The 12,371-nt window shown below is 45.8% G+C and overlaps 1 protein-coding gene across 4 annotated transcripts in view; it reads right to left on the bottom strand.

The window, feature by feature from the left end:
- The window catches only part of LOC106565213 (plexin-A1), a 259,984-nt gene that overhangs the window by 81,462 nt on the left and 166,151 nt on the right, over positions 1-12,371 (bottom strand). For all 4 annotated transcript variants that reach the window (XM_014132076.2, XM_014132080.2, XM_014132077.2 and 1 more), the window contains exon 10: positions 8,171-8,371. In XM_014132076.2, the coding sequence (XP_013987551.1) occupies positions 8,171-8,371 (201 nt within the window). The remainder of the gene's footprint in view (positions 1-8,170; positions 8,372-12,371) is intronic.

Here is a 12,371-nt window from a genome sequence, read left to right as displayed (position 1 = left end):
AGAAGACGCGGGGGGGTAGGAATTTTGTCAAATACACCCACTCGTTCGCTGCCCATCTCACTAACTTGGTCAGTCCTCTACAAACACCGTTTGTTCTCCTCTATTTCTCCCATCTCGTTTCCCCCCCAGATTTAAGGACACCATGCACGCAACACACCATCAAAACCTGACATGAGGCGTTTCTTGGAGGGAGGGATTAAGGAAGAGAGTATGGGAGGCATGGGGGGAGGCAGAGAGGGGAGGCAGAGAGGGAGGGACGGAGGTGGATAAGCTGACATATGCTGATAGCCGGTCGGCAAATTCACTCTTATTTAGACAGGACGGCGCATGGGAGCTGTGTACCGCCTCACCCATCAGGAGAAGGAAGGGGAGGCGGGAGAGGGAGGAGGAAACTGCTGGACTGAGCAGCAGGCTGTGAGAGTGGAGAAGGGGGAGAGAGGAATAGGGTTGATTCCTGATGGGAGGAAAGGGGTGGATAGGGGGAGGAGGAGTGAGGGTAAGGCTGTTGAACAGTGGGTGTTGTCTCCCTCTAAACACACACACCACCCTAATTAAAGAAGTTGCCTGCCTTATCCAGTTTTAACGAGCAACCTCGGCGGCAGGCCCCCCCCTGTTCATCATGTCCGGTTAACCATACTGTGTCATGCTATACCATACATGACCGGTCACCCCCTTCTCTGAGGGAGGACCGTCAGCGATACAGTTACTCCTCATTATATCCAGTGCCTTTCTAACGGGTCAGTGTTTTCACACACAAAACACTTTCAGTGTGGTGCATATGCAAGACTTCAGCTCTAAGCCTCCCTCCTTTCCTCCGTATTACACTCCTCCGTCTAGAGGGGAGGGATAGTTGGATACAAAAGGAACAGGTCAAATCCAATTTTATTTTGGTCACATGCGCCGAACACAGGTGTAGACCTTACAGTGAAATGCTTACTTACAAGCCCTTAAGCAACAATGCTTTAAGACGTTAAGAAAAAAAAGTTAAGTAAAAAAATTGATTAGTAAAAAAAATTTAAAATAAAAGTAAGAACTAATTAAAGAGCAGCAGTAAAATAACAATAGCGAGGCTGTATACAGGGGGTACCGGTACAGAGTCAATGTGAGGGGGCACCGGTTAGTCGAGGTAAATGAGGTAATATGTACATGTAGGTTGAGTTAAAGGTACTATGCACAGATAATAAACAGAGTAGCAGCAGCGTAAAAGAGGGGTCTGGGTAGCCCTTTCATTAGCTGTTCAGGAGTCTTATGGCTTGGGGGGTAGAAGCTGTTAAGAAGCCTTTTGGACCTAGACTTGGAGCTCTGGTAGCGGTTGTATAAGTACGTTTAGTGATCACCATTATCCCTGCAGCTACACTCCGCCTCTACTTCTCTGACCTCTCGTCTCCTTTCCTCCTTATTCCCCTCATCCTTTCCTCAGCTGTGTCCTCCTCCTGTCTTCCAAACTTCTCTCTCACTCCATCGCAATTACGTTTCCTGTGTGCCCCCCCCTCTCTCCGAGCAAACTTCTTGGATCTTTTCTTGCTTTCTACTCCACTCTCCCTCCCCTACACTCTCTTTACCCACCCCTCCCTCATTCCTGTAAGCCCCCTCTTGCCTCTTTCCTTCTACCTCCCCCTCTGCCTCCTTCCTTCTCCTCCATCGCTTCCTCAGCCCAATTTTCTAACCGTCTGCCCCTCTTGCCCACCTTCCCCCTCTCTTATCCTTTTCCTGGGTCCTGGGAGAGGGGCTGGTGTTTGTGTGTGTCTCAGCGCCCGACTGCAATTCATCATCATTTTATCATCGTCCACCTTAATTGGAACCCATCAGGCTCTCCCAGTACTCTTAATTTTTGTTTAGAAACAGCTGCTGTCCGCATGCACGTGCTCATGCACACACGAATTGAGAGGAAGATCCGAGGCCAAAGAAGATTTCTCCTTCCCTCCCGTATAATTTTCTCCCAGACTGTCCATCCCTTTCTCTTTTTCTCTTAATGGAGGAGAAGTGAGAGAAAACGGGTGATGGAGTGGCCCAGTCTTTCATCCGACTGAAGGTGGCGGTGTAAAGCCGGCGCTGATATTATCTGTCCCCTCTCTTTATTTTCCCCCGTGGAGGGAGTGGTAGGAGGGAGAGTGAAAGAGGAAGGAGGAGAGAGACACACCAAAAAAAATTGGAAGAGAGAGGAAACAAGCGAGTGAGAAAAAAAATACAGGAACCAAGAGAGAAACCATGAGTTAGACAAACTTATTTTCATTCTCCCACGCAAAATCCTCTCCACCCCTCACCTCCCCCTCTCGAACTAACAAACTAAACTAGCCAAACAACTAAACTCACTAAGAGCGTGAAAGGTTGCTGGGTCGAATCCCCGAGCGGACAAGGTAAAAATCTGTCGTTCTGCCCTGAGCAAGGCAGTTAACTCACTGTTCCCCGGGCGCTGAAGACGTGGATGTGAATTAAATGGGGGTGGGTTAAATGCGGAAGACACATTTCAGTTGAATGCAGTCAGTTGAACAGCTGACTAGGTATCCCTTTACATGCTCTCTCATTTCATCCCCTCCTCCCCTCTCCTCTCCTCTTCTTCTTTTCTCTCCTCTCCCCTTTTCCCTCTTCTCCCCTACATTTACATTTAGCAGACACTCTCATCCAGAGCGACTTACAGGAGCAATTAGGGTTAAGTGCCTTGCTCAAGGGCACGGCGGCCGATTTTTCACCTAGTCGGCTCGGGGATCAGAACCAGCGACATTTCGGCCCAAACGCTCTTACCCGCTAGGCTACCTGCCGCCCTCTCCTGCCTTCTCCTCCCCCTCTCAGAGACCAGCTGTGGTCACTTATTGAGTCTTGTGACCCTGGCTTCAGCAGCCTGGCTGTGTTTCCTCTTGTTTACCAGCTCCCATGACCCCCCTCTGGCGGGCTGGATGAGAGGAGATCGCCTGGACACTGTCAACAAGGAGAAAAACAGACACACTCTCCAGGTCCTAGCCCTTGTGAGAGTTGAGACCAGGGGAATGTGTGGTGTGTTTTGCTTTTTGTTTGTTTTAACAGGCGGCAGGTAAGCTAGCGGTTAAGAGCATTGGGCCAGTAACCGAAAGGTCGCTGGTTTCGAATCGCAGAGCCGTCAATGTTGAAAAATCTGCCATTCTGCCCTTGAGCAAGGCAGTTAACCCCCAACAACAACTGCATCTCGGGCGCCGAGGACGTGGATGTCGATTAAGGCACCGCTCTGATTCAGAGGCGTAGGGTTAAACGCGGAAGACATTTCAGTTGAACGCATCCAGTTGGGCAGCTGACTAGGTATCCCCTTTCACTTCCCTTTTTTTGGTCATTGTTTGGCCTGCAATATTGAGACATTTTTGATTGCGCAGCCATTACTGTTACAATTTCCATTATTTTACAGACAGTTCCTTCCAAAGAATTCCAGAAAATACTGTATAAACACCGACTATCCGATAATAGGCAGAGCTGATCTGTATAATTCTCTTTTAAAAAACATATATTTTCCTTATGTATTACAGCTCTGTATATTAACGGAGAGTCACTGTGTTTATGCAGTATTTACTGAAAAATTATTAAGGAACTTTTTCTTCTTCTTCTCTCGTCTTGAAACCCATTGCCATAGCCTTCCAAAAGTCTTGCACATACAAAAGTATTAGATCAAGCTTCTATGGATAATTATTGAGGAGCTGCTTACACAAATTATCCTGTACAGAGCTCATTTATTTTTCCTCACCAGGGTTGGGTATGTTACTTTCTAAACCTAATACGTTATAGTTACTAGTTACCTGTCCAAATTTGTAATTAGCAGGGGCGCAACTTTTACTGGGCAAAGGGGGGACATGTCGTCCCCCCCCCCCACATTCTGACATTGCATTTCCCTCCCCCCCCAGTTTTATCATTGGAATGTGATACAAAACGAGGCTTCGGTGTTTATGCGACTGGATAAATATATATATATATATATATATTTATATATCATGTCCCCCCCACACTTCTAAAACCAAAGTTGCACCCCTGGTAGTCAGTAACTTAATGTTTGAATTACCCAAACTCAGTAGTGTAATCCGATTACTTGCAGTTCATTTTGGAATACTTTCCCTTTAAGACGCAATAGAAGACAAAAAGGATCCATCAAACGCATCAAAACAAGAGCGAAAGCTGTATGGAGGAAACTGGCCACAGGTTTGCTTCCACCTTCCAAACCATCCCCCTCTTCTGCCGCTGCAATGAAAGCTCTCTTCTTCCCATCTCTTTTTCCCACCCATCTCTCGCTCTCCTCACTCCATTGAGTGGCGGAAGATGAGTTGACAAGCTGACAAGAATACTCTAGTAAAACACTGCATTTCAACATAGTCTGGGCTAAAATTAGGCTTAATTTAAGATTAACATCCATGTGTTGACTCTATTGAGCAACAGTACCCCACAAGATCCTCTCGTTCTGCCCGCAAGCACAAACACACACACACACACACACACACACACACACACACACACACACACACCCCTCTCGCCATGTAACTCTGCATTCACCATGGCAAGGTGTACCCACAGCATACCAGATGACGTGAGCTCTCCATTTTTACTGCAGCATCATACATGATTCATATCATGGAAGCAGCACAGTGAGCAGCACAGTGAGCAGCACAGTGAGCAGCACAGTGAGCAGCACAGTGAGCAGCACAGTGAGCAGTACAGCCCGAGCAAGGAGCAACTGGCTCACGTGGAATGATGTGCATCGGAAGAACAGTGGTAAGATCGAGAAATGAAGATCAATATTTGGGACGTCTCCTATCATTTCAGTGAAATATGTTTCTGAATTTGATTAAAATTGCATGAAAATGATTCAAATTCCGTTTCATTTAAGTAACAACCACTCCTAGTAATTTAGAAAGTGGCAGTAAAATCGTGCCACAAAAGTGGTGTGACTTAACAACAAAGCAATGTCACAACAATGGAGTTAGCGTAGGCTTCAATGGATGCTGGTATTATCATACCAATAAACTACAGGTTAGCATATAAAACAAGTCGGATAGCTAACTGCTAAGAGCTAATCACTGGAGCTTACAGTTAACCACTAATTAGCCTACTAGCATATCTTCCTGTCAGCTGTCATGTGTAGAAATAGTGTTTTGGCCTGGCCTGAGTCTGCTGCTGATTATCGCTGGCTGCTACATTTAACAAACAGTCAATAAAGGGCCCTCTTTGGAGACAGCGCTGTCACTGGCTAATTAGCCTTCCTTCAGAAACAATGGGGGTTTTGGTGCGCGGCGCGCTAATGACTAGCTGTCGATACAGACAGCCTCGCACTGGAGCCCTTATGCTACGCTGGGAGGAGCTACGCTAACTTTCAAACACACTAGCATTGCTAAATGCTAATCATTATGGCAACAAGGCTAAGCCCCGGGTCCTGTTGGACATGCTACATGTGTGCGTGTTTAGCATAGTGAGTGAACCCACGGCTACATATCTCTAGCGTGTAGCTGTAGCGTGTATTGACATCCACTTGCAGGTGTTCAAAGCTAATTAGTTTGATTCTCTGAAGGCTTTCCCGGGATGTTGTGCTGTTTTTTTTTGTCTGCAACATGGCTGATGTTTCAAGTCTATGGGGCACCTGTTTGACAGGATACCCAGAGAGGTGTGACACCCCTAATACAAACAGAAATCAATATGGCAGCCTTCCTTGGTGGTGTTGATAGGACGAGTGTCCCATAAAGAGAGAGAGAGAAACAAGCAGCTTTGGAGGCGAGAGAAAGATAGAAAGGGGGGTGAGAGAGGGAAAAGAACGACAGGTAAAGACCTTCCTAATGATCTGAAGGAGCCAAACAGGACAACCAAAAGCCTACAGACGAATGTAAAGTATAATGGTCATATCATGGAGCCTATAACTGGTGTGTCATAGTCGGTGGCACAAGCGTCCACCTCCTGTCCCTCTAGCGAAGAACACGTCACCCTGCTTACGGCTCAACCTCTCCATGAGACAAAAACAAAAGAGGAAGAGGGAGGAAGTTAGAATAGAAGAGGGAGTGAGTGAGGGTAGAGAAGGACAACAAAACAGAGAGCGAGTGGGTTAAGAGAGAGAAAGAGAGGAGTGCTGAAGGGAGAGAAAGAGGGGGAGAGAAAGAGATGGACAGGGAGAGAGAGAGAGAGAGAGAGAAAGGTAGAGGAGATGGGTAGAGAGTGAGTGTGAGAGAGGTGTAAACATGATCAATCCTGTCTTGACTAGGTTCAAAGAGGACAGGCTTCCTCTCCACATTTTCAGCCTCAGTGAAGCGCATCGTCACTTCTTCTCTCTCACACACACTTCCTCATTTGCTACTCAACTGACAGATGGGCCTACGCGCGTGAGCAGGGAGGTGCGCACACGACTTCCAGCACACACGACTTCCAGCGCACCCTGCAGCATGCTGCGCAGTTATTTCCTACAATCCTAAAACCGGCCAAACTCCCTCTAAGCATGACCATTGGTCAAAATACTAACCGCCAACCCGTTGATTTATTGAATCAGGTGCATCCCTGCTGGGCTAGAAAAGAAATTGCGCTGACCAAAATCCATCTAGATAAAACCAAATCAGCAAGCATTTGGTTTATTACAACAACGTTCCATTCGCACAAATTTTGCGCACAAATTTTGCGCACAAATTTGTTTACATCCCTGTTAGTGAGCATTTATCATTTTCCAAGATAATCCATCCACCTGACAGGTGTGGCATTTCAAGAAGCTGATTAAACATGATCATTGCATAAGTGCACCTGGGGGCAATAAAAGGTCACTCTAAAATGTGCAGTTCTGTCACAGAACACAATGCCACAGATCTCTCCATTTTTTTGCATGCAATTGGCATGCTGACTGCAGGACTGTCCACCAGAGCTGTTGCCAGAGAATTTAATGTTCAATACTCTACCATAAGCTGCCTCCAACATAATTTTAGAGAATTTGGCAGTATGTCCAACCGGCCTGACAACCGCAGACCGTCGTGTGGACGCCATTCATCTGCTGCCATCACCTCATATTTCAACATGATAATGCACGGCCCTATGTCGCAAGGATTTGTATAGAAGTCCTGGAAGCTGAAAATGTCCCAGTTCTTCCATGGCCTGTATACTCACCAGACATGTCACCCATTGAGCATGTTTGGGATGCTCTGGATCGACGTGTACATAGCGTGTTCCAATTACCGCAGATAACCAGAAACTTCGCACAGCCATTGAGCAGTGGGACAACAATCCACCGGCCACAATAAACAGCCTGATCTACTCGATGTGAAGAAGACTGCATGAGGCAAATGGTGGTCAACCCAGATAATGACTGGTTCTCTGATCCACATGCCTAGCTTTTTTTGTTGTTGGCAATATTAAAATATGCTAATATTTATAAATGGTCTGAATACTTCCCTGTAGCTCAGTTGGTAGAGCATGGTGTTTGCAACACCAGGGTTGTGGGTTCGATTCCCACGGGGGGACAGCACAGAAAAAAAAAAAGAAAAAAAAACATGTATGAAATGTATGTATTCACTACTGTAAGTCGCTCTGGATAAGAGCGTCTGCTAAATGACTCAAATGTAAATGTAAAATACTTATGTAAATGTGATATTTCCCTCTTTTTTTTTCTAATACATTTGCAAACATTTCTAAAAACCTGGTTTTGCTTTGTCAGTATGGGGTATTGTGTGTAGATTGAATTGTATTTTTCCTCAATCAATCAATTTTAGAAGGCTGTAACGTAACAAAATGTGGAAAAAGTCAAGGGGTCTGAATACTTTCTGAATGTACTGTATATACTGTATTCTAGTAAATGCCACTCCGACATTGCTCATCCTAATATTTATATATTTCTTAATTCCATTCTTTTACTTTAGATTTGTGTGTATTGTGTTGTAAATTGTTAGATACTACTGCACTGTTGGAGCTAGGAACACAAGCATTTCGCTAAACCCGCAATAACATCTGCTAAATATGTGTATGTGACCAATAAAATTTGATTTCATTTAAAGGTATCTGTGACCAACCGATGAATATCTGAATTCCCAGTCATGTGAAATCCATAGATTAGGACTTATGCATTTATTTAAATGGACTGATTTCCTTATATGAACTGCAATTGAGTAAAATCTCAGAAATTGTTGCGTTCATGTTTTTGTTCAGTGTATATCAGGTGCGTTAGTGCTGGGCTGGAATAAAACTGTGCACCACCACTCACCGAGGTCTTCTGACACTGGATGCTGGTGCTGTTGAAGCGCAGGGCGGTGACGCTATGTTCCTCTCCCTGCACGTGGAACACACACTCGTAGTTCCTCTGGCCAGACTGGGGCTGGGGCAGGTTGCGGGCGGCCAGTGTGATGGGCTTGGTCACGCCCACGGGGATATAGATCTGGGTAGAGGGCAGGATCTGGGGACAGTCCTGGGGGAGAGAAGAATGGAGAGATTTAGGTTATTCAGGTATTCATGTTGTTGTGTGACGTTTGAATGTTTTTTTATCTGATCTGGGGACAGTCCTGGAGGAGAGAGGGAGAATTAGAGTAACGCCTTCGTTCATGTACCGTTACGTCATGTCTGAATGTGTCTATCTGATCTGGGGACAGTCCTGGAGGAGAGAGGGAGAATTAGAGTAACGCCTTCGTTCATGCACCGTTACGTCATGTCTGAATGTGTCTATCTGATCTGGGGACAGTCCTGGAGGAGAGAGGGAGAATTAGAGTAACACCTTCGTTCATGCACCGTTACGTCATGTCTGAATGTGTCTATCTGATCTGGGGACAGTCCTGGAGGAGAGAGGGAGAATTAGAGTAACACCTTCGTTCATGCACCGTTACGTCATGTCTGAATGTGTCTATCTGATCTGGGGACAGTCCTGGAGGAGAGAGGGAGAATTAGAGTAACGCCTTCATTCATGCACCGTTACGTCATGTCTGAATGTGTCTATCTGAACTGGGGACAGTCCTGGAGGAGTAGGGAAGGAGGAATGGAGAGATGGAGGGCGATAAGGAGAGGTTTGGGTTAAACGGTTGTTCGTAGACGATGTCAAGTAGCCTTTGTGCCACAATATCATGTCGGCTTATGACTTGACACGATACTCAAACGAGTCGCATGAGAAAGAAAGAGTGAAAGAGATCTGGAACAAAGTACATTTAACGGTAATAATGGCTCTACATAACACTCTTGTAACACTCGGGCTAAGGCACTGCATCTCAGTGCAAGAGGCGTCACTGCGGTCCCTGGTTCGAATCCAGGCTGTATCACATCCGGTCATGATTGGCATTCCCATAAGGGGGGCGCACAATTGGTCCAGCGTCGTCCGGGGTTTGGCGTCCTTGTAAATAGAATTTACAAGAATTTGTTCTTAACTGACTTGCCGAGTTAAATAAAACATTTCAAAAACAAATGACATCTCATGTGTATGACTTATACAACAGAGACAGAATGCCATGTTACCACTGCCAACCTTATAAAGCACCATACTTGTGATATCATAGCATCCCCAAGACTTCAAAAAGAGAATGAACTGCAGTTTGTCCTTGTGTGGACTCCATTGTCTGGTAATGAACTAGTGTGACAATGTTTGAGAAAGCCCATTGATTCTGTAACATTCACCAGAGATGAGATGATGGCTTAGACCATCTGGTAACACTTCGTGTATTGTCTTGTATCACTGGGGTGTAAAGCCTTGGGGGTCCAGAGAGAGTGTGTGTTCGTGCGAAGGAACGCATGAAGTCATTACATTGTTTATACCACGCTTTGGCGGAGTGCTTACATCATCAACTCCCACTCAATAGAACAGGCGTTGCACAACGAGGAACCCGCCCCTACTCTTTAGACCAATGCCATCGAAGCAATTCACTCTGTAATTCCTCGTCATGTCATTTTAAAAAGCCTATTACTACACCCAGTTAACAAACGCAGATAAACATTTCACAAACAAAAATTGCATGCAAAAGGGGTAAAAAAAACCCGAAAGCGGCAACTTTATAGCGGTTGATACTAGCCTGGTATTGCTTGATATCGGAACAATTTTTTTTTTTAAACGGCCTGTCGTTCCATTCCTTACAAAATCGCCTGACAAACGTACACCAAATGATGAGAAAATGACCAACACACCTTAAATCTGGGGTTTGTACATCTATGCCTGAGATGCTAGTGTACTGTAAGCTGCTCTGAGAAACATACCAACACACCTCACATTGGCCCCATACCTTCACTACAGTACATTATTGACATTTTAGTCATTTAGGAGACGCTCTTATCCAAAGTGACTGACAGTTACTGCATTCTCTTAAGATAGCTCGGTGAGATTGTCATTTTTTCCCCCCTCAATAAAGAAGTTATCAGTAAAGTTAGTGCTAGTAGGAAAATATAAGATAATGGGGGAGGGGGAGGGTTAGACTGACTGATGTCTTATTTAAGATACTGTTTGAAGAGGTAGGGTTTCAGATGTTTTTGGAAGATGTACAGGGACTCTGCTGTCCTAGCATCAGGGGGGAACCTGGTTCCCCCATTGGGGTGCCAGGACAGAGAAGGGCTTTGACTGGGCTGACAGCCAAGAGACCAGAGGCCCCATCTGTAGCTCAGTTGGTAGAGCATGGTGTTTGCAACGCATGGTGTTTGCAACGCCAGGGATGTGGGTTCGATTCCCACGGGGGGCCATGTATGAAATGTATGCATTCACTACTGTAAGTCGCTCTGGATAAGAGCGTCTGCTAAATGACTAAAATGTAAATGTAAATGCAGAGGCGGCAGAACAGAGTGCTCGGGTTGGGATGTAGGGTTTGAGCAGAAGGTAGGGAGGGGCAGTTCCCCTTGCTGCTCCGTATGCAAGCACCATGGTCTTGTAGTGGATGCGAGCTTAGACTGGAAGCCTGAGAAGCAACATCAGGGATTTTTCTGCCATTGAAATCCTTGGACGGGCCGCTGTCCAAACAGTGTAAAAAAATATATATATATTTTGTGTGTATACAGATGGAAAGACTAAATCTTCAACGACTAAAACCAGATAAAGTATATAGAAAAGATAATGGACCTATATATTTTATATAATATAATCTTTGAGAACTAACAATGAATAAAATAAAAGCTAGATAGTCAGGGAGAATTGAAAAATGCATAGAATTGCAGTAAAATTTGCTTAAAAATGTATATACACCACCAAGATGGGGGCCTCTAAAACAGGGGTGGGCAACTTTGATGGGGTTGGGTGCCACAAAACAAATCTAACCTCATATTGAGGGGCCACAGTGGCTCACGGCTCTGCGTACCCACATCCATACCCACACATGCAGTCAGAGCCAACCCTAGCCTTTCGGGGGCCATAATTGGGGACCCCTAATTTTTGTTAGGGGGCCCCACCTTCTGAGCAAAATATTTGAGCGTCCCCCCTCTTGACGGAGGAGTGAGTTAATTCCCTACAGCGCTACACATTTTGCCATGGGGGTGGAAAGAAATGTTCGCAATTTTGAATATGATATCTGAGTGCGAGTGACTAACAAAATCAATTTGTTACAGTAATCTGACCATGATTACTACAAGTTTAGATAGCTGGCTAGACTAATTTACCAAATCTAAAAATGTTTTGCTGACACGGGCTAACTAAGTGACTACCCATGACTGAAATAACAAGAGGGATTGCTGATGCACAACATTTTAAAATTGCACCTTGTGTCTTCTACTATTCTAACTCCACATTAAGTTGAGACCCCGCGGGCCGCCAGCTGCCCGTCCCCTGCTCTAAAAATGTTCTCTAAAACTCAGCCACGTCCACAGACCGACCTCACACACTGCCACGCCCCATCATGCCACGCCCACCACCTAAGCCCCTTTTTTTTTATCCAGAAGAAAACCCTGACCATGCAGTAACAGTAAGCGGTCCTGCTGTGCATTAGTGCAACAATGTACCCCAGGGCCTGCCAGACAATGGTGCATTTGTTATTCGCTTATTAGCCTCCTCCAACATCTGAACCCGCTCCGACGCTGAACTGATCATGAGCACGGCATTACAATGGCGAGAAAACCAGTCTGGTGACAACACCCTGACAATAATTGACTAGCAGGGAGGTAGGCGGGTTGGACGGACGGAGGGGAGATGGTGGCGGGTAGGATGATGGGGCAGAATGAGCGATGTGGGGGGGGGGGGAGAGTCAGAAAGAGATGGAAGCAGGGAGAAAGCGGGGAGCAGAACTGCATTCTGACTTCTCCTCTCCCCCTGTATCAAAGTCAGAGCGATGGATCCGTTCACGCTAACAACCGGCTCCGTTTCACGCGTCTCGCCGTTAATGAATTGCCCGCAGCCTCGGACGTGGGTGGAAGTTTAAGTGGGGAGCTAGATCGAGTCGTGTAATGACATTTGAAGTCTCGAATTTTGAAACGGAGAAAACAGCGCTCTCACTTTCCAAGCACAAACAGCAATTGCA

The sequence above is a fragment of the Salmo salar genome, chromosome ssa12, assembly GCF_905237065.1.
Source record: "Salmo salar chromosome ssa12, Ssal_v3.1, whole genome shotgun sequence".
Taxonomy (NCBI): domain Eukaryota; kingdom Metazoa; phylum Chordata; class Actinopteri; order Salmoniformes; family Salmonidae; genus Salmo; species Salmo salar.
Note: the sequence above shows the minus strand (reverse complement) of the source record. Positions and strands in the feature narration are given on the sequence as shown.